The sequence below is a fragment of the Oryctolagus cuniculus genome, chromosome 5, assembly GCF_964237555.1.
Source record: "Oryctolagus cuniculus chromosome 5, mOryCun1.1, whole genome shotgun sequence".
Classification (NCBI taxonomy): domain Eukaryota; kingdom Metazoa; phylum Chordata; class Mammalia; order Lagomorpha; family Leporidae; genus Oryctolagus; species Oryctolagus cuniculus.
The window spans coordinates 36,663,958-36,687,386 of NC_091436.1; the positions used below are offsets into that span (position 1 = coordinate 36,663,958).

Sequence of the window (23,429 nt, forward strand, 5' to 3'; positions counted from 1 at the left end):
GATAGATCCTCGCTTGTGTGTTTTTCTGTTTAGTATTTTGTATTTTTGTAAGCCACCTCCTTAGAACCTTTTTTTTTTTTTGCAACATGGCAGAATAAAAATAAAGGAATAAAGAAGGTTACTTAATAGTTGCCATATTTGAAGTCAAGAATGATGTAGTAAGAGGTAGAAACGAAAAACAAAACAAACTTTTTGCTAAAACACGGCCAGAGCCATAAGTTGAAAGGGCAGGGAATGAAGACTACATGGCGACCCGTCCTGACTTCCTCTGCCGGTGGTGAAGTAGTCCAAGGGGGGAAAACCAAACCCAAACGAAGGCGGGAGGAAGGTTAAGCCTGGGGCGCGGAGACTTCGCGGCTGCAGACCTTAAGATCTGCAGCTGGGAGAGAGAAGGGAAAGGCGCTGTGGGGTCCTGTGGGGGCCTATGGGGAAAAGCCGACAGCCACACACAGGGACGTGAAGGTCACCGTGGGTGGCGGGATTTTCTCCGCACCACACCCAGCGAAACCCCCTTCGCTCAACGCCCCCCTCTTCCCGGCTGAACTCTCGTCAGTTTCCCCGTCGTTTCCCAGGCGTCCCTCCCCCAAGCGGGGAAGACTTTCTCTCCGTCCTTCCCCTCGGCTCCTGGCGTCCGCTCTGCGCTCTTCCCACGGAGCCCTTCGTTTGCCTCCCTGCCAATGGGGGGTCCGGGCGGCAGGTGGATCGGCGGCCAGGGGCAGCCACCGCGAAGAGTCTGCGGGGCCTGGGCCCGACGGCACTGGACGGGGCGCGGCCCGCGGGCCGCCCGGGGCGGGGAAAGCGGCCCTGCCCCTCCCGGGCCCCGCGCAGCCGGCCCCAGGGGCGGTCCCAGGCTGCCCGCTCGCCGCCGCAGCTCCGCGTGCCTGCTGGGCGCTCCCCAGTGGTGGAGCCCAGGTGCCGGAGGGCAGGAGGCCCCGAGGATGTGCGGCTGGCGGCTGCTCCTGCTCTGGGGGCTGCTCCCCGGGGCAGCGGCGGGGGGCTCGGGCCGAACCTACCCGCACCGCACCCTGCTTGACTCGGACGGCAAATATTGGCTAGGCTGGGGCCAGCGGGGCAGCCGGCTCGCCTTCCGCCTCGAAGTGCGCACCGCCGGCTACGTGGGCTTGGGCTTCTCGCCCACCGGGACCATGGCTGCGGCGGACATCGTAGTGGGCGGCGTGGCCCATGGGCAGCCGTACTTGCAGGTAAGCGCACCTCTCAGAGCAGCTGGCCCGGCCGAGCCCAGTTCGGAGGGAGCGGGCGCTGGCGCGAAGCGCCCCCGAGGCCGCCCGCGTGTCTAATCCCAGCCTCGCTCCCTGCATCCCAGCGCCCCGAGCCCTTCGCGAGCTCACATTGGCGGTCTGTTTCCGTACCTCCGCGGTCCAAAGCGCCCTTGGCCAGGCTCCCCGGCTACGCCGCGCCCTGCTGCTCCGAGTTTTCGGTCGGGTGAGCCCCAATAATTTTCCTTCTCTGAACCCTTTACTGTTCCCAGCGTCCTCACTAAGTAAATCCCGCACGTCCACACCTGCCACAATTCCCGCTTTATTCCTGGTGGGAAAGGAGAGACTCCAGGCGTAGGGGACGGAACGGGACGGCTCTGACCGGACGGCTCTGACCGAGGGAGTGCGAGAGCTTTTACACCTTGCGGACAGGGGTTGGGAATCTTGAACTTCCCCAATGGCTGCGATCTGGAAGCCCCTGCGCCTGGGACTGTTCAGCTCCGTGGTGCAGAGGGAGCGTGAAAGGTTCTTAAGTATCCTAAGTATCTTAGGAACTTTGCTATTCAGAGGGATGTTTAGGAAACTGCGCTTAGAGACCTTCAAAAGCTAATGTCCTCAGGCAAAAATCCCCTATTTAGTGCTAACAATAGTAACAATGGGAGACGCGTTAATGTGACAGCTGCCGATTGGCTGTGAGGGAGATGGCTTAGCGAGGTTGCCTGGTCCTAGGTGCCATTCAGGAATTGGAAAAAAAAAAAAAAAAAAAAAAAAAAGCGGGAGGAGGAGGTGGAGGAGGTGGAGGAGAAGAAGGAAGTTAGGTGTCTTGGACATCTTTGACCATGACCAACGTTTGGATCCTGGTGGAGATACACTGTTATTTGAAATACTCTTCTCAAAATAGTGTCCTTTGTTAAAAAGCCAGGTGAGAGCTCCCGTTGTTTTGTCGTTGTCTGAAGGCTTGGTTGGTATTTTAATCAAAGTTCCCGAGGGATTGCACGGGGCACGACTTCATAATTTTATCCTCAACGAGGGATTGCAAGGGGCACGACTCCATAATTTTATCCTCAACTTCTAAGTATTATTTCCACAAGCTCTGACAGACGCCATCAGTTTGGAACCCTGATTCTTGGCTACAAAAAAAAGTGACAGAAATCAAAAAAAAATCAAAGCTCCCCAAAGGTCTAGGTTGTTCATAAATTAAACGTTTCCTCCCTGAATAAGTGCTCTAAAGCTCCAATAAAGTAAAGTTTTATGATAATTGCACTCTGCTGAAGTCACTGAGGAAACTACTATACTCCTGCTGTGCATCCCAGACATTAAATTTGTGAATTAACAATTTGACCCCAAGTAAACGTCACTGACTGACAATCTGCAGTGTTAGGAAGTAGATAGCAACTTATTTAAATATGATTTGAACCAAGTTGTTGGTTGGTTGTTTGGTCTGTATGCTTATTTTTGAAGATTGGGGACTGTAGCATGCCCCTTAATCATGTGTATGTGTTCTACAGAAGGGACATGAGAAATTTTAACATGACGGTGTTACAGAACAGGGCAGACTTTGAAAATTAATGATATTATGTTTTCCCAAAAGTATAGCATTTTTAGAACGCTCACCCAATTTGATATCAAATAAAAGGCTAAGAGTAGAATCCTGATTCAATGTGCCGTTAATGGACTCACCAAAGGCATAGACTCTGCTAAACTACCAAATATCTTCACACTTCTGGTCGCTTTTCATAAAGATTGCATAAATGGTCTTTAGATCAATTTTGAAACTGGATCCTTTTTTAAAGAAATTGTTGAATAGGTATCACTTTTAGATTAATTAGAAACAGTTTTCCAATATAAAGATCAATAAGTAGGATTTTCATTTCTATATTTATTCTTAAAGAAATAAGATCTTAGTTTTATATATAAAGGATAATCATTTTCTTATTTGGCTGACATTCTATGCCAATCCACTTCTTAAAGCATTCTACTCATTTTGAGATGTATAAAATACAATAAAATGCTGATCAACTAAGTGGAAAGATAGAGGAAAGACACAAAATACTATAAATAAAAAGAAATATATAGTTCTGGCTGAATCATTTGGGCTAGGTGATCCTATTTTTCATGACTTGAACTTGAATCTTTTCCCTGGGAACTATTGGCAAGTCTTCCTACACTAGTGTAATATAGGGTATCTTCAGAAGCTGTACTGAAAAAGAAATAAGATTCTTTAATGGGGTGTATGTGGTTCTATTAGTAGACTTTTGGTTTCATGTAACTTGAGAGAACCTTAGTGGAACAATGGAAAAGCATCTGCTCTGGGGGCAGCCACTAATAGTTGGGCAATGTCTTCAGACCTAATGATAACAATCTCAGTCACCTCATCTTGAGGCTTTTTCCCATCTATTTTCTTCTTTCTTTAATTTTAAGCTTCAGTTTTAGTGTTTCTTTAGGATTCTTCTGACTTTAATTTCTAATTATGTGTGTGTGTGGTTTTTTGTTTGTTTTTGTTTTTACAAAAGGTGTTCACTTCTGGATAACTCTCGAAGAGTGAATCCCAACAAGCAGGTAGAGCATTGTTGGCTAAACCTGGTAGAGGTCAGGAAGGAAATGCAACAGAGTGGTGTGCAGTTGAGTGAGACAGGCAGATGTTTTACAGCAGAGATAGAGGGCACTGAGGTGTTGAGGGAATTGGAGACTTTGTGAGTGAATTTTGACAGAGGAATGCAAAGCCAGAATTACTAGATCTTTTGTATATTTTGTTTTGTTTTGGAAGTAGACAAAAATTTAGCTTGTGTGTGCATATGTAAAAATCTTCTGACTACTAAATATTGGCAATGGTTCAGATTTGTACAAAGCACCACATAGTGGGCACATACACCAGTACACAGACACACACAATTTCAGTTGGGATGTATCTCATAGGCAATCTAATCTTGGACCAAGAGGAAAAGAGCTAAAATTAATAAAGAATCAACCCAATTTATGAAAATCAATGAAAGGCACAGAAGCAAGTCCTATTTACTTTTAGGTCAATTTAATTCTATGCCAAGAAGTGGGTTTAATATTGGGCACCTTTGTCCAATGTCTATCAATCCTACATAACAAACTGCCGCAAAACATACTAACCTAGAACATTTTCCTCTCTCAAAGATCTGCAATTTGAACAGGGCATGGAAGGGATAGCTCTCCTGTGCTCCACTTTGTGTCAACTCCAAAGTAGATGATTGAAAGCATATGTAGGTTCACTCCCTGGAATGTGTGACTGGTGGTTGATGTTTGCTGTTGACTGGGATCTTAGCTAGTACTGTGGTGAGATCATGACTTTTCCATGTGACTACATAGTTTCCTTGCATACCAAGGGTTGATACCATGAGTGAAAATCTCAAGAGGCCCAGATGGAAACCGTGTAGATTTTTATGACATTGCCTTTAAGTCAGGTCATGTGACTTTTGCTATGGATACAGACCCACTGGATTCAAGATGGATTCAGACTCCATCTCAATATTATGTCATAATATGGTTACATGGGAATGAAATATATTGTTGTGGTCATATTAGGAAAATATATTTATACTATATCGATCCTCACTGGCTTCTCACAATCTCTTTCTTACCACCATTTTTGATGTCTATCTACATATCTTTATGTATCTACTCTCTTGACACTACTTAAAATGAGAGGCAATGTTTACTTATTCACCATTTCTTTTGCTCTCTTTCTCCCCTATCCTCCCTTTCTCTCTCTCTCTCTCTCTCTCTCTCTCTCTCTCTCTCTCACACACACACACACACACTCACCCTACTGTTATAGAGTTGGTAAACAGTTGGTACCTTTCCCATTGGCTTCATGTTCCATGCTCTCTCTGTTTCTGCCCATTGCCCCTCCTCCCAACAAGAGTTCTGAATCTTGGCCACTCCATAGTTTTCAGTGGTTGCCTATCACTGATTCAGCATTCCATCCAGTGAGACAACCTGCAGAGGGTGGTGTGCTTGCCTGTATGCTTAAGGAGTCAAAAAATGAGTTTGAATTCCCTTGCTTCTTGGCAAAAGGCTTTGCCACTCTTAAAACTGGTATACTGGGAATTCTCCCTGCCTATTTGGTAACTTTTTTGACCTTGTCTGGAGATATTTCCTTAAAGGGTGATAAAAATGGGGAAGAAAAGAGGGGAGCACTGTGGTTGTGAAGCAAAGCCAGTTCCAGTGTCACCCACTGGATCAATGGATGGGGGGTGCTGCTGAGGTCAGTTTCTACATTGTCTTTTCGCAAAGCACTGAGGCAGGAGTGGAGAACTGTCTTTCCTTTTGCATTGGCTTTTCAGAACCTCACTATTTTGTCTACATGAATCGGCTCAACTCTAATTTTCCTGATAGATTCCTGTCCCTTCCTTATTCTTTGCCCCTCTTTGACACAGAGCAACTCCACCCCCACCGGAACCATTTAGCAGCTAAGAGTGCCCATTTGAGACAAGTAATCCGGTTGATGAATGCCCAGTTTGTGTGAGTGAGAGAGCAGCATTGTAGGATGTGCCTGTTGAATTTGCACAAAAATGGATTCACCCTTCCTATGGGGGTATGAATTGCTAGTGAATGCAGACCAAAACATATGTCATCATTTGCCACAGCCTTGCTTGTTGGCTATCACAAAAACTGAAGCCTTTCTGTGAGAAGTGTCTACAGCAGCAGGGTAATTGCTACTGGGCCGTTCAGTCGCCGAGGAAGAGCTTGGAACTGAGTTGAAATCACAGAAAACAGTGAGCATTCTTTGTGGTTAACGATGTGCTTCTTTTAAGTGCACCCCAGCCAACGGCAACAAAGAAATGTTTGGAAAGCAAATTGAAAGCCTGTAAGGGGAAGATGAAGAGAGTGTGCAAGGCTGACACAGCTCAGCTGGTGCTTTGTTAAGAGATATTTATAAGTCTTTGGATTATGCCCCCCAATTTCCAGATGACGAAGGGACTTTTCCAAGCTTCATGCTTTGTGTATTAGTAACAAGGACACATGGTCCAGTGCAATGCTTTAGCGCAGGCAGGAGGATGCTCTACAGCTGTATGCTTCTCCTTGGCAGAGCAGATGATTTCATAATTAGCCTGAGGACACGGGAAGACCTAATAGCGAAAGCAACAATGCACCTGAATTGACAAATGCGCTTCAAGCCTTCGGGCAACCAACGGCCTATTTTGGAGTCTTGGAGAAAGAGAGGCCAGAGTCCACTTTAAAGGAAGTGAATGGTGATTTTATTGATTCATCATTTGTAAAATAAAATTGCTGGCAAAAGGGATGAATTCATTACACATGATCATGTTTCTGGAAATGTTTAATCCATATGTAATAAAAAATCATGCAAATGGATGCATCACAATGTTTTTTTATTGCTGCTAGTAAAGAACTTTTAAACAGAAAAATATTTCTCCAGGAAGCTTCTTCCAAATTTTTGTCTTTTAACTTGTTGAATTCTAGAGTAGATGAAAAAATAAATAAAAGTTGATTTATCAGTAAGGAAAGCATACAGTGTATATGCAAAAATTACTTCAAAAATTATTTCAAGTAGATAATTTTTTATTTGAAAGTCAGAGTTACACAGAGAGAGAAGGAGAGTCAGAGAGAGAGAGGGATCTTCCCGATGGTTCACTCCCCAATTGGCCACAATGGCCGGAGTTGCGCAGATCTGAAACCAGGAGCCAGGAGCTTCTTCCGGGTCTCCCATGCGGGTGCAGGGGCCTAAGGACTTGGGCCATCTTCTACTGCTTTTCCCAGGCCATAGCAGAGAGCTAGATCAGAAATGGAGCAGCTGCGACTTGAACCGGCGCCCTTACGGGATTCTGGCGCTTCAGGCCATGGTGTTAAGCTGCTGCGCCAGAGTGCCAGCCCCTCAAGCAGATAATTTTTTTTTTTTTTTTTTTTTTTTTTTTTTTTTTTACTTATTTGACTGGTAGAGTTAGACAGTGAGAGAGAGAGAAAGGTCTTCCTTCTGTTGGTTCAAACCCCAAATGGCTGCTATGGCCGGCACTATGCCGATCTGAAGCCAGGAGCCAGGTGCTTCCTCTTGGTCTCCCACGCAGGTGCAGGCACCCAGTCACCTGGGCCATCCTCCACTGCCCTCCCGGGCCACAGCAGAGAGCTAGACTGGAAGAGGAGCAACCGGGACTAGAACCCGGCTCCCATATGGGATGCCGGCGCTGCAGGTGGAGGATTAGCCAAGTGAGCCACGGCACCGGCCCCAAGCAGATAATTTTTATGAAGTATAAGTTTGGAATTCTAAGATCCCTTCTGAGTGCTACACAAATAATGTACAGAGCAATTTTAATCTGTGATTCATCTAATGTAACCAAAAATTATGAGAAAAATTTACAGGTTAAATGCTGATGTTTTGTGTGTTTACTTACTGCCTCTTAAGAACTCAGAGTTTGACTGAATCCTTCAAGCCTTCTGCCCTCAATCTCCTTCCCAAATTTTATGGGTGAAGAAACGATGCCAGAGGTAACTATTAAATGGCTTGTTGGAGACAATTCAGGCACAGATCAGCAACCTGGATTTATTTCCTCTGAGTGCTGGTCTGGTGCCCTTTCTTCTGCAGGCAACCTGTTCTTACGTTAAGAAACACAATCCACATTTTTTCCTAAGTGAAAAAATGTTTAATAAAGCACATCTTAAGACAAAGTGATAAAATCACAGTATTTCTCTTACAACTTTTCTGCTATAAATGTTTGCATACACATTTCTATGGTATGATTTTAAATGATTTTTCATTCATTGAATTCTTAATATATGCCATGCATTGTAAAAAAAAAAAATCTTTGAAAGTGCTTGTGCCAGCAATTTCAAGATAAGTCTGTGCAGTCAATATCTTATGTCTCTCCTTTTGTAGATGTACAAACTTGGGGCTCCAGGTCACACAGCGTGGGAATCATTTGTGGTTTTCACATGACTGTTTCGGTAAAGTACTCACTTATAGGCAGGGAATGTTGGGATTTTCACTCATTCATTCAGTCAATGTTCATTGAATGTTTGCTGAAGAGTTCTAGATACTAGAGACATATTTTTGGATGAGATGAAATAAGTGAAATTATGGAGTTCATGTTTTGGTTAAGGGTACCTGAAAAAAAAAAAAACAAGAAAAACTCAGAAAGGGATAAGCGCTGTGTGGATAATTGAAACATGATGTGATAAGGAGCATGATATGTTTAGGATGCTGATAGCAATAAAGGAAAACAAGTGTCCCAAGTTTAGAAGATTGTTTTTCAAAGTTAACCCTAGTGTTTACAATTCAAAATATTCTATATTATGAAGAACATTATCTAGTATGGGCATCAAAGAATTCAGTGTGCCTTAAATATAGGCGACTACCTACCTGGAAAAAATATAATTAATGTTTTTCAAATATTCCTGAACCACATTAGCTCTCTTTTCTATTTCTGTGGCATTGTTACACAGATGTTTAGTAAGCTCAACTAGAGTCTTTCAAGCTTTGATCTAGAGAAGTTTCTTAATAGTAGGTGTGAATGTTTTTCTCTTATATCCTGTATTCTTTCTCATCTTCAATAACATTAAACAGCTAAGAGCTTTGACCGGCTAGAGCAACAGCACAAAGTGTGTTTGAGGAGAATTTCTACCCTCCATGCAACTTTTAAGCTAACATTTTGAAATCTCAGTTTTTGGAAAAAAAGTGAAGTGCTTTTTTTTGGCTGCGGAGCACATGCACTGAAATCTCACATACACAGGGAAAGTCATGGAGAAGAAATTTATGGACACCAGGCTTCCTGGTTCTTTGGACACTCAGGTCCCTTTCCACAAGGCCAGATGAATTCGTGATATGGAAGATTACAGTCTGCGATGAGCAGGCAAATGTAATGGAGAATTGAGATCTGGGAAAATATTCCATTTTCCTATGTCAGAAGTTTCTCAAACTCATATGTATGGTAAAATCAACTTCGGGATCTTTTTTTTTTTTTTTTTAGTATTTATTTTCATTTTATTTGAGAGGCAGAGAGAATAACAGTTATCTTCCACCTGCTGATTCATGCCCAAATTCCTACAAGAACCAGAGCTGAGCCAGATTGAAGTCAGGAGCCAGGAACTCCATCAGGTATTCCCATATAGGGAGCAGGGGCTCAAATACTTGAGCCATTGTCTGCTGCCTCCCAGGGTGTGCATTAGCAGAAAGCTGGCAGATCTGTTTGGCACAGTGACTTAAGTTGCCACTTGGTACACCTGTATCCCATATCAGGGTCCCTGGGTTCTAGTTCAAGCTATTTACTTGGTGATCTTCTAAAAATTCCAAAGCCCAGGCACCTTCCCACACTGTTAAAATACAATGACAGGGGTGTGGAATAAGATTTTTTAAATGAAGATTTATTTATTTATTTGAAAGGCAGAGTTACAGAGAGAGAGAGAGAGAGAGAGAGAGAGAGAGAGATCTTCCACCCTCTGGCTCACTCCTCAAATGGCCTCAGTAGGACTAGGCCAAAGCCAAGAGCTTCATCTGGATCTCCAACAAGGATGCAGGGACCCAAGCACTTGGGCCATCTTCTGCTGCTTTTTCAGGAACAGAATCAAAAGTAGAGCAACCAGGACATGAACTGGTGCCCTTATGGGCTGGCAGCTTAACTACTGTGCCACAACACCAACCCCTGGACTTAGGCTTCATTATATTCTGTTTTCTCAACTGATGCTAACATGGAGACAAGTTCATGGCTGCTGGCCTTGTGTGGTCAACATCTTCAGTAGGAATCGAGTGACTCAACCTGCAGAAGCATGGAAGATTCCAGGCCCAGGGTTTAAGGATGCACAAAAGATTCCATGCAGTCAATGACAGCAATCATTTGATGTTTGAAGCAAGGGCTAACGTATGCTTGGATGTTTATGATAATTTTTAAAAGGAATAAATAAAGTGTTTTTTTTCATGCATGGAAACATGTCTGAGGTGAATTTAATTAGGCTGTCGATAGTTCCAAGTATTTTCTTAAACATATATGCTTAGAAAAGAGCAACAATTGAACTAAAATGAGTGTGTTTCAAAATATACTGAACTAAAAATCAATCTCTCTAGAAATAAACCTCTCTCTCTCTCTTTCTTTCTCTCTCTCCCTTTCCCTCCCTCCCCCCCCCCCAGCCTTTTAAAAAGAGATTTGTTTATTTGAAAGGCAGAGGAAGAGGGACAGGGAAAGAGAGAGAGACATGGAGAGGAAGTAGAGGGAGAGGGAGAGAGAGAGATTGTCCACCTGCAGTGTTACTCCCCAAATGCTTGCAACAGTCAGGGCTGGGCCAGGCGGAAGCCAGGACCCAGGAACTTCCTCTGGCCTCCCAAGAGAGTAGCAGGGACCTAAGTACTTGAGCTATCACTGCTGCCTCTCAGGCATATGAGCAGAAAGCTGGATCAGAAGTGGAGGTGGAACTCTGCCTAGGCACTGTGATATGGAATGTGGGTGTCCCAAGCGGTAGCTTAACCTACTGGGCCACAATGCCTGACCCTCCTATACACCTTTTGGCAGCTGCTGTATTTTTAGGAAATAGGAATATCTGCCCACATAGAGTCTAAAATTTATTTGTTATATGTGGTCACAGGGCATCAGAGAAACATTATTTCATTTAATTAGAAATGAAAGTCTGAAGTCACTTTCAGCCTGTATGTAAGTCATTAGAACCAACAGTAACCAAATGGACTCCCTTTGTGTTTGGAAAAACCCTCCAGCATCTTTCCCGGTATATTACATAAATACATCTTTCCCTTTCCTCCTCACTTCCAAAGTTACTAATAAACAGTGGAATGCCCTCAAGCTGTAGTTACTGAAGAAGGAGGAAGGGTTGAGGGAGTGGTGGATAATTAGTATCTTATTAGGGCATGGATGGAACATTTAGAAGTCAGTGACTGTGTCAGTGTTGCCAAGTCTTCTCCAGGCAGCAGAAACAATTCCTTGTGTTTGGCACATCCCCAGGAAATACCTGCTGAATAGCTGCTGGGCAGTTGAGTGTAGGAAATACTGTCAACTAGGTGTGAATCCAGGCACTGATGGCTACTTTTTCATTGTGTGGCTTTTGGCAAACTTCTCTCTCTGACAGTTCCCTTCTGTGGAGAGGGGAAATTACAATATTTAACTTCAGGGTTTCTGTGAGGATTAAATTAAAGAGCATGTAAAGCTTTTAGCAGATTATATGACATATGGAAATTACTGAAAAATATAAGATTCTATTAAAATGATTAATCACTAAATGAACCATGAGAATGGTCATAACACTAATGAAGACAAATATTTCAGCTTTTCTTTTTCTTGTTTTTAAAGATTTATTTATATATCTGAAAGGCAGAGTTACAGAGAGGAAGAGGCAGAGCGAGAGCAAGAGCGAGAGCGAGAGCGAGAGCGAGAGAGAGAGAGAGAGAGAGAGGTCTTCCACCTGCTGGTTCATTCCCCCAAATGACTGCAATCACTGGATCTGGGCCAGTCCAAAGCCAGGAGCCAGGAGCTTCTTCCGGGTCTCCCACGTGGGTACAGGGTCCCAAGGACTTGGGCCATCTTCTACAGCTTTCCCAGGCCATAGCAGAGAGCTGGATCTGAAGTGGAGCAGCCAGGACTCAAACTGGCACCATATGGGATGCCAGCCTGCAGGCAGTGGCTTTACCTGCTATGCCACAGTGCCAGTGCCATCCCCTCAGCTTTCCAACTTGGGGAGAAAGGTGTGTGTAAATGTATAAATGGAGGAAGGTGGGGGGTGGGAGAACGGGAATATCATCATGTTCTCAGAACTGTATCAAAAGATCACATTGAATCTGTTAAAAACTAAATAAAATTAAAATTAAAATGTTAAAAATAATTATTGCTATCATAGCAGGAGGTCTCCTACTTAACACCTCCAGTTCACAAAATCCCAACAAACTTCTCAGCCATCCAGTGCAGTCACATTCTTTCCATTGAGATTTAAATCTCAGCCTTCCGGTAGAAGGACTTCTCAAGTTTGTTCCTTTCTCAGATCACCATAGAGATAATAGCTGTTCCCTGCATTCTGTATTCTCATATTCTTTTGCAGCCTCTGATTCTTTTAGAACAGTTAACTATGTTTACTGGCTAATAATATTTCATATTAAATTTTTGCTTGCAAAAATAACTGTACAAATGGAGGAGATGGATAGCAATTTTGGGAAAAATTCAAGGACAAATTTTAAGCAATGCATTTTCTTTTAAGATTTATTTATGTATTTGAAACTCTGAGTTAGAGAAAGAAGGAGAGGCAGAGAGAAAAATAGAGAGAGAGAGAGAAAGGGAGAGAGAGAGGTCTTTCATCTACTGGTTCACTCCCCGATTGGCCGCAATGGCTGGAGCTGTGCTGATCTGAAGCCAGGAGCCAGTAGCTTCTTCCAGGTCTCCCACATAGGTGCAGGGGCCCAAGGACGTGGGCCATCTTCTACAGCTTTCCCAGGCCATGGCAGAGAGCTGGATCTGAAGTGGAGCAGCCAGGACTTGAACTGGTGCCCATATGGGATGCCAGAATTGCAGGTGGTGGCTTTTCCCGCTATGCCACAGCACGATCCTCAAGCAATGCATTTTCAGACTCTTTGCAATCATGAATGATTAGAGGCTAGCCTGGTTTTGGTAAACAGTTTTAAAAGAAGACTATGTATTTTTTTGCATTTGATTTTCCAGACATGTAGATTAGATAAATGGTATTTCTTAAGAATAGTAAGGAATTTTTCTGGGTATCCATTTCATGGTATCCTTGCAGAAGATGGACTCTTAAGTTGAATTAGTTATAAATATTTATTAGTGGGTGAAGAGAGAGGGAGAAAGAGAGACCAAGCTCCCATCTACTGGTTCATTCTCCTAATGCCTACACCTCAGGTTGGAAGCAAGGAACTCAGTCTGGGTCTCCTATGTGGGTAGATGGAACCCAATTATTTGAACCATCACTGGTGACTTTCAGGGTCTTCATTAGCAGGAACTTGGGAGTCAGAACTAGAACCAGGAATCAAACCCAGTACTCTTATGTGGGATATGGGCATCTTAACTTGTGTCTTAACTGCTAGACTAAATACTTCCCCGAATAATCATAAATGTTCAAACACCCACCCCCTGAACATATTTTTAACAGACTGATTACATTAGATTTCAGAATGAGGGCTTAAAAAAGTGATATGCTAACATAAGAAAAGTAAACTAGAAGTTAAAAAGTCCTTGGGAATAAAAATAAAGTCTGGCAACTTTATTGAAAACATTAGCTGTGTATGTACAAAATGTATACAACTGTACTAAATTGAAATTCATGTGAAAATGATCTGTATTTGATCATTTTAAGTTCAATATGATGAGGTTGTTAAACATACAAATGCAGTGTTAGACCTCAAGACCTTCTGTTCACAACAAGGGGAGTAGTATTGCCATAGCATTCTGTCCTAGGCTACTCATACTAGAAGATCCCTTCTAGGAACAGGTTTTTTTTTTTTTTTTTTTTTTTTTTTGATAGGCAGAATGGACAGTGAGAGAGAGAGACAGAGAGAAAGGTCTTCTTTTGCTGTTGGTTCACCCTCCAATGGCCGCCACGGCTGGCGCGCTGTGGCCGGGCACCACGCTGATCCAAAGGAAGGAGCGAGGTGCTTCTCCTGGTCTCCCATAGGGTGCAGGGCCCAAGCACTTGGGCCATCCTCCACTGCACTCCCTGGCCACAGCAGAGAGCTGGCCTGGAAGAGGGGCAACCGGGACAGAATCCGGTGTGCCGGCGCCACAAGGCAGAGGATTAGCCTCTTGAGGCGCGGTGCCGGCAACAGGAACAGGGTCTTAAAAGGACAAGTGAGAGAACTGTGGAGGAGGACTACGAGGATGGTTGGAACTCTTGAAATTCTGGGTACCTGAGGAATGGGAAATAGTTGGCAACGTTTGCCAGGAGAAAGAACAATTAGAATGACAAGATTATTGTCTTTCAAGTTATAGATAATTGTGGAAGTTGTGGATGTTAAGAAATATTACATACACTTTTTATAATTCTCTTCAGTGACTTATTTTTATTTTATTTTATTTTACTTTTTTGACAGGCAGAGTGGACAGTGAGAGAGAGAGACAGAGAGAAAGGTCTTCCTTTGCCGTTTGTTCACTCTCCAATGGCCGGCGCGCTGCGGCCGGCACACTGTGCTGATCCTATGGCAGGAGCCAGGTACTTATCCTGGTCTCCCGTGGGGTGCAGGGCCCAAGTACTTGGGCCATCCTCCACTGCCTTTCTGGGCCACAGCAGAGAGCTGGCCTGGAAGAGGGGCAACCGGGACAGAATCTGGTGCCCCGACCAGGACTAGAACCCGGTGTGCCGGCGCCGCAAGGCAGAGGATTAGCCTAGTGAGCCGTGGTGCCGGCCTTTCAGTGACTTATAAAATCTCAAAATGTCTGGGGCCCCATCCATGCCCTACTGACCTCATTCTCTTGGGCACTGGCATTCAGCCACACTGGCTTTTGTTTGCTTCATCACGCTGGATAGCCTGATCCCACTCCAGATCCTTTTCGGTAGTTGCTCTCTCTTCCTGCAAACTACTTCCTTCACACATTGTGTCTCTGACTCCCAATTGTAGTTTACTTCTCAGCCTCAGTATCTTTTGGTGACTTTTCCAGTCACCCAACCCAAAGCAGTCTCTGATCCCTCTCTGTCATCTCTTTTATTTTCTAATAAACAATTATTATCTATAATGTCTTGTTTATGTGATTATTCAAGTTTATTTAAAAATTGTCTGCCCTCTTCCAACTCTCAATAAATTAAGTTCCATTTTCTAGAAAAATGCCTGCTCTCCTGTTCCATCATGTGTGCACAGCCGTAAAACAAGGACTAAAGATAAACAGCCTTTCAATAAAATATGTGCTGGAGGGAGGATGGACAGAGGAGGAGGAGGAACAAAAGAAGAAAGGAAAATAGGATGAGAAGCAGAAGGAAGGAGAGAAGGAAATAAAGTAGGAAGAAGAAAGGGGTGGGAAGAAGAGAGGGGAAGGGGAAAAAGGAAAGGAAGAATTTGCTTTCTTTCCCAAATTTATTCCTTGTAATGAGTAGTCATGGACAGATAAGTCATCTACATTTTTAAAAATTAAATTGATGGGATAGGATGAAGGTACAATAATACATTACTTGAATAGTAGAGTCTGAAATTGTTTTTTTTTTCCACTGAAGTATACTGTTGTGGATGAAGAGTTAAATCTTTTATTTTATGCAGTATCTCCAATAATTCCATAATTAAATAGTAATTAAAGTTAACTACTTAACTTTAAGTTAAATATTAAGTTATTCTGCATGAAAACTAAATGAGATGATTGACTATGAGGGAAAATTTAGGGTGTGTTTTTTCAGAAGGCAGCACTTGAGCAACAAACAGATTGCTCAGGTGGGCCTCTTTCTTATTTGAACACAGCTCTGGGTTCCAATTTTGACTTTCTGGTAAGTATTTAATAGATCTCTCGTTAGAGCCACAGAGCTTCACTTTCGGTTTCTCAAGGGCAATCCCCTTGCATTTTGACATCGCACTCAAATTTCTTAGATCAGTGAGCAATTCACTTTTAAAGATCAGTTTATATTGAAATCAGAAGATTGTGTTCATGTAGCCTGTTTACATAACCCTGTGATTTTTAAGGATTAAAGATTCTTTTTAGTACAAAAATATTTCTTATTATACCATCAATATTACTAAACCACCATAACATTTATTGTAGAAATTGATATTAGAGACAGCAGTGTTTGAAGGACTAAGGCTTTTGAGATTTAGAAAAAAGAAGAACAACTACAAGCACCTGTCAAAGAAAATGATGACAGATGGTAACATTTTTCTCAAGGGTCTCCCCGCAGCTGTGCGTGCATTCAGTACTCCAAGCTGAACCAACTCTATTCATATCTTTTATTACATCCAAAAGAGTTTTCACTTCATCCTGTTTAACACAGAACCAGCCAAAGCTCTATTCTGTAGTAGAGATTTAAGAGAAGAAAGATTGACAATGGGTGAGAACTGATTTAACATCTGTGTAATCATGTTTTTGAACAAGAGGTCATAGCAGTTTTGTCAGTGATTAAAGCTAGATTTTGCAAAATGTTATCTTAGTTTCAAAGTGGCAATTAGTACTCACACTATCAACTAAATGATAAATACCAACCTCTTACCCATTTCTACTGATGGTAACTTGCTTTATTTCTGCCACACCACATTTTGAAGCCTCAATTAAATACTTCATAAGTTTTTTTCAAAGCATAAAGTGTTCAAAAGAAAAAAATACCTTGTGAGAACATGTCTCAAGAGTAATATTTTTGTGCCATAGCTGAAGATTAACTGTATTACAGGAGGCTAATGATGAAATAGAAGTTCCAGAATAACAAGTAATATTTTACCCAAAAAAGTAAGCAAACTGAATACAAAATCAATGCAAAATTCACAACTGAACAAAAAGTAATATCTATATCACAATTTATATGGAACCTGAGTTAGATATTTGAATTGGAATGTAATTGAGCTTCACATAAAGCCATTCATAGAGAGTAACATTACTGCATAGTTCAAATTGCAGGATATAAAAACTATGTAAGCATAAACAAGAGTGTCTTCTGTATATCAGTTTTAATGTTTACATTATTAAGAACATTTGCCTATTTTTATTCTTAAAATCTTACAGAATAGCATTATGATTACTTGAATCTTGACCAACCCCTGTACTTCAATAAAGTTCATTATAATGATTCTTAATTAGAGCTTTTATTTATCAGTATTTTATGTTGTATTTATACTATATACAAATATATTTAATACATACATTACAAATTACATTTTTATTATGGCTGTGACATCAGGCCATGATAGTCAGAGTGTACTGTGATCAATACTCCTATTTTTAGTTAAAAAGTCTGGAATATTGAGCAGTGCAAGAAGATGGTTAAGGAATGGCTTTCACCAGAATGTACTTAGGGTTGCTTTTGATTCCATTTGCTGAATGGGATTAGGAATGGGAATGAAGGCATCATTTGGCTATTATTCTCAAAGCAAACATCATATGTAAAAATAACCTGGGGAATTTCCTTATTTTAAAAAAAAAGATTTATTTATTTATTTGAAAGTCAGAGTTACACACAGAGAGAGGAGAGGCAGAGAGAGAGAGAGGTCTTCCATCCACTGGTTCACTCCCCAGTTGACCACAATGGCTGGAGCTGTGCTGATCTGAAGTCAGGAGCCAGGAGCTTCCTCTGGGTCTTCCCATGTGGGTGCAGGGGCCCAAGGACTTAGCCATCTTCCACTGCTTTCCCAGGCCATAGCAGAGAGCTGGATGGGAAGTGGAGTGGCCAGGACTTGAACTGGCACCCATATGGGATACCAGCACTGCAGGTGGTGGCTTTACCCACTACACCACAGCGCCAGTCCTGGGAATTTCCTTAAATATCTCATAAGTACTGTATAGTATCCTTTGGTGAACATTAACTTCTGGATGACCTTACCAGTATTCCAACTCTTAGTCTGCCAAATTTTATTGTGTCATTTTCATTCTGTAGTATGTTCCCCCTGGACAAAGGTGGTAGTAAATAACTACTCATTTGAATGCCCTTTAATCAAATTTGAGAAACTCTTAATCTCATTTAGCATTGCTTAGAGGTTTAGCCAATCTAAATCACAAGACCTGATGGTTTGCAGACTGACTGTTCTTGTTCTTTGAGTGACTTGCTTTCTTTTTCTGTTCTTTCCTTCTTTTTTTTCTTTCTACACAGAATAGTTTGAAATACATGAAATTTGACACCCAGAGAGTTTTTTGTCTTTTTATTTCCAGTTGCCTCACCTAACTGTGCTTTTAAGATTTTCCAATATGCCGTTTTTAATTGTAGTGTGGATGCCATTAAGTTTCTGTTTGATTGTAGTTCATGTGTTTTCCATGTGCCTCATTTTTTTTTCGGTTCCATGTCAACAATTATTCTAAAGATACAAATTTATAATGTATTAACAAGATTATCTGTTGACCTATTTCTAGACAGTTACCCCATAGTTGAGAAAATACTGCAACTTCTAGAATATAATCATGCTTATATGGAAATGTAAATAGAGGAATACATATTCAGAGAAGGAATTATCCCTTCCCGTTGGGATAATCAAAGGGAACTTCACCAAGGAAATAGAATCAAGAACCCTTAAGGGAAAGAAGTGTCAATAGGAGGAGCTAGTCAAAAACATACCTCAGTTGAAAGAAAAGAGTAGGAGAGACAGGAAGAATGAGTGAAAACAAAGAGTTGGGGGAAAGCTGAGTATTTTAAAGGAACAATAGCAACATAACAGAAGACATATGATAAGAGGTAAAGGTAAACCATGTTAGACTAAGTTTTAAGGAACTTGGAATCTAAATTTTAGGACTTAGTACGATATACTGTTGAATAAAGCACAATGACCCATAGCGAGTAATTCTTCAGGGAAGCCCTTGACAGAAGTTTGTAAATGATGCAGTATGAACTGAGAGAGGTAGAACTGGAATGAAACAGAAGTAAAAGGCAAGTTATTTTTCCAAAGGATGACTTACTAGGAGCAGCCATCTATGGGACTGTGAGTGAAAGGGAAGAAGGTAAAGTAGACTGCAGTTCTGAATATGGGGCTCTAGGAGAATGGCAGTAAGCTTGAGAACCAGGAGAACTAGTCTTACGTAAAAAAGGTAGATTCAGTTTTGGGTGCATTGCATTTGAAATGACAAAAAAAGTCCAAGTGAAACTGACTTTTGAATGTGCGATAAGGAATATGATTTGAAACTGCTGGAGAGGAGATTCTCAAAGGGTGAAATATGAAGACAGAAGAATATAATGTCAGGGACAGAAATCTGAAGTCCTTAGGGCTAAGTAGAGGGAAAAGTAGAGGCAGAGAATAATAGATGTAAACTGTCAAGTAGACTATCAGCAGTGGGGCTTCTTGCTAATGGAAAGTATGGATATCGTCTCCTTGTTCTCACGACTTTTCCCCAAACATGGTGGGGAAGAATTCAGTCTTTCACCATTAACTGTCAATGGGGCTGTAGTAGATAAATTTGATGAAGGACCCTTCAATTGTTAGCTTACTGAGAGGTTTTATTATGAATGGCTATTTTCAAATAAGACTTTTGATATATATAATGATACAATGAATTACATTCATTGGTTTTCTTTCTTTTCTTTTCTTTTTCTTTCTTTCTTTCTTTTTTTTTTTTTTTTTTTTTTTTTTTTTGACAAGAAGAGTTAGTGAGATGGAGAGACAGAGAGAAAGGTCTTCCTTCCATTGGTTCACCCTCTAAATGACCTCCATGGCTGGCGTGCTGAGCCGATCCAAAGCCAGGAGCCAGGTGCTTCTTCCTGGTCTCCCATGTGGGTGCAGGGCCCAAGCACTTGGGCCATCCTCCACTGCACTCCCTGGCCACAGCAGAGAACTGGACTGGAAGAGGAGCAACCAGGACAGAACCGGTGCCCCAACCGGGACTAGAACCCAGGGTGCCAGCGCTGCAGGTGGAGGATTAGCCAAGTGAGCCACAGCGCCGGCCCTCATTGGTTTTCTAATATTGAAACAAGTCTGCATAGGTGTTATATCAAAGCTGCATAGTTGTTATATATTGGATTTAGTATGTTATATGTGATACCTGATAATTGTTGTTTATATTGCTGGGTTCTCTTTGATAAAAAATATCTATTTATTTTTGTTTTTTCAATTTTTATTTATATAATGTGAACACATTTCATGTATTTCATATGTACAGATTGAAGAGCATAGTGATACTTCTCACCCTACCCTCCCTCTTGCCCATGCTCCTACCCTCCCTCTTCCTTCATTTATTGTTCTTTCTCTTAATTTTTGCAATTGCATACTTTCAGTTTGTTTTATACTCATAAGCTTAATCCTCCACTAAGTAAAGAATTAAACAAATAGTAAGCAAATAAAAACACTGTACCAAAATATAGAGACAAGGGCTGTAAACAATAATCAAATCTCAAAATGTCAATTTCACTCATATACATTACATGTTTTTGTACTCTGTTAGTTACCAGAGATCAGAGAAAACATGTGGTATTTGCCTTTTTTGAACTGGCATATTTCACCAAGTATAATGGTCTCCAGTTGTATCCATTTTGCTGCAATTTTTTTTATGGTTCAGTAGTATTCCATAGTATATTTATAACACATTTTCTTATTCCAGTCATTTGTTCAGGCACATCTGGGTTGATTTTTTATATTAGCTATTGTGAATTGAGCTGCAATAAACAAGAGGATTCAGATAACTCTTTCCATATGCTGATTTAATTTCATTTGGGTTGGTTGGGTGGCTGGGTCATATAGTAAATTTATTTTCAGATTTTTAAGAAATTTCCATAGTGTCTTCCACAATGGCAGTGCTAGTTTACATTCCCACCAACAGTGTATTAGGATATTCTTTTCTTCACATCCTCACCAACATTTTTTTTAATTTCTGTATGGGAGCCATTTGAACTGGGGTGAGGTGAAATCTTATTGTGATTTTGATTTACAGTTCCCTGATGGATAGTGATCCTGAGTATTTTTTCATATGTCTATTGACCATATGAATTTCATATTTCAAAATATGCCTATTCAAGTTGCTTGCCCATTTCTTGATTGGAATGTTTGTTTGTTGTTGAAATTCTTGAGCTCTTTATAGATTCTGGATGTTAATCCTTTATCAGTTGCATAGTTTGCAAAAATGTTCTCACATTCTGTCAGTTGCCTCTTCACTTTTTTGTGTGTTTCCTTTGCAGAGCAGAAGCTTCTGAGCTTGATGTAATCCAATTTACCTATTTTGCCTTTGATTGCCTGTACTTCAGCGGTCTTTTCCAAGAAGGCTTTGCCTATGCCAATGTCTTGCAGAGTTTCCCCAATGTTTTCTTTCAGTAATTTGATAGTAACAGGTCTTAGATTTAGATCCTTGATCCATTTAGTGTTGATTTTTATATAAGGTGTAAGGTAGGAGTCTTGATCCATACTTCTGCATGCAAAGATCCAATTTTCCCAGCACCATATTTTGAAGAGACTGTCCTTTCTCCAGGGATTGATTTTAGCTTCTTTGCCAAATATTAGTTGGTTGTAGATGTGTGGATTTATTTCTGGAGTTTCTGTTTGTTCCTTTGGTCTACATGTCTATTTTTGTGCCAGTACCAGGCCATTTTGATAACTACCCTGTAGTATACCTTGAAATCTGGTATTGTGATACTTCTGACTTTGGTTTTGTAATTATTTAAGAATGCTTTGCTTTTTCAAAGTGTCTTGTGTTTCCATATGAATTTTAGCATTGTTGTTACTAGATCTGAGAAGAATGTTTTTTGTATTTTGATTGAGATTGCATTGAATCTGTAAATTGCTTTTGGCAGTATGGACATTTTGATGATATTAATTCATTCAATGCAATAACATGGAAGATTTTCCCATTTATATGTCTTTTTACATTTCTTTCTTTAATGCTTGGTAATTTTCATTATAGGGATCTTTCACCTCCTTGGTTAAATTTATTCCAAGGTACTTAATTTTTTGTAGCTATTGTGAATGGGATTATCTTAGCAGTTATTTCTCAGCCATGGCATCATCTGTGTTCAAATGCTATTGATTTTTGTGTGTTGATTTTATATTTTGCAAATTTACCAAACTTTTCTTAAGAGTTTTAATAGTCACCTAGTGGAGTCTTTTGTTTCCTGTGTATATAGGATCATGTCATCTGCGAACAGGGATTATTTGATTTCTTGCTTTCCAGTTTGTATCTCTTTGATTTCTTTTTCTTGCCCAGTGGCTCTATCTAAAACTTCCAAAACAATATTAAATAGCAGTGGTGAAAGTAGGTATTCTTGTCTGGTTCCAGATCTTAGTGGAAATGCTTCCAACTTTTCCTCATTAAATAAGATGCTGACTATGAGTTTGTCTATTTATTTTTTATTTGAAAAGCAGAGAGAGAGAGAGAGAGAGAGAGAGAGAAATCTTTCATCATTGGTTTATTCCCCAAATGCCTGCAACAGCTGAAACTGAACTTGCTGAAGCCAGGGGCCTAGAACTCAATCTAAATCTCTCATATGGGTGGCAGGGACCCGACTACTACCTTCTGTCTCTCAGGAAGCACATCAACGGGAAGCTGGATCAGAACGGGGGCCGGGACTCTAACCCAGACACTCTGATATAGAATGCAGGTATCCCAAGTGGTTACTTATTTGCTGTAAAACTCCCTTCCAACTATTTTTCAGTAGAAAGTCTTCATGTATGGTCATGAGAGATATAAGTGTATATTTTTTTGATGATGTTTTTAATTTTGGTATCAGGGTAATGCTGTTGTCAGAAAAATGAGTTAAGTGCTTCCTGTTTTACTTTCTAGAAGAGGTCATGAGGTAGTGATATATCCTGTTCCTTATTTGATAAAATTCCAAGTGCAATTATCTTGGCTTGGGAATTTTCTTTGCTAAGAAGGATTTTTAGCTGTGAATAGATAAAGCTATTCAGAATATTGCTCTTTTCCTGAGTGATTTTTTTTTTATTTTTTGCCAGGCAGAGTTAGACAGTGAGAGAGAGAGACAGAGAGAGAGTTATAGACAGTGAGAGAGAGACAGAGAGAAAGGTCTTCCTTCAGTTGGTTCACTCCCCTAATGGCCGCTATGACTGGTGCTGCACCGATCCGAAGCCAGCAGCCGGGTACTTCCTCCTCGTCTCCCATGTGGGTGCAGGGACCCAAGTACTTGGGCCATCCTCCACTGCCTTCCTGGGCAACATCAGAGAGCTGGACTGGAAGAGGAGCAATCAGGACTAGTACCCGGTGCCCCAACCAGGACTAGAACCCAGGGTGCCAGTGCTGCAGGCAGAGGATTAGCTAAGTGAGCCACTGTGCCAGCCCTCCTTAGTGAGTTTTGATGATTTATGTCTTTCAAGAACTTGGTTTCTTGTATGAATTATTCAATTTTGGGGGGAGGTAGGAAAGTGTTCATAATATTTTTTATATTATTTATTTAAAAGGCAGAGTGACAGAGAGAAAATAGAGGTAGGGACAGATTTCCCATCTGCTCATTCACTTCCCAAATGGCTACCAATAGCCAGGGCTGAACCAGGATCCAGGAACTCCATCCAAGTCTCCTACGTCGGTGGCAGGGGCCCAAGTATTTGGAATATAATCCACTGCTTTCCCAGGTTCATTAACAGGGAACTGGATCAAAAGCAGAGTAGCTGGGACTTGAACTGGTATTCTGATGTGGGATGCTGGCTTTGCAATGAACAACTTAACCTGTTGCATCATAACAATGGCTTTTCGTAGT

The 23,429-nt window shown here is 41.3% G+C and overlaps 1 protein-coding gene across 1 annotated transcript in view; it reads left to right on the forward strand.

Moving 5' to 3' along the window:
- Positions 1-673: 673 nt before the first annotated feature.
- The window catches only part of MOXD1 (monooxygenase DBH like 1), a 104,106-nt gene continuing 81,350 nt past the window's right edge, over positions 674-23,429 (forward strand). Inside the window, exon 1 of the mRNA XM_051854327.2 lies at positions 674-1,202. Within this exon, the coding sequence (XP_051710287.1) occupies positions 678-1,202 (525 nt within the window). The 5' untranslated portion in view covers positions 674-677. The remainder of the gene's footprint in view (positions 1,203-23,429) is intronic.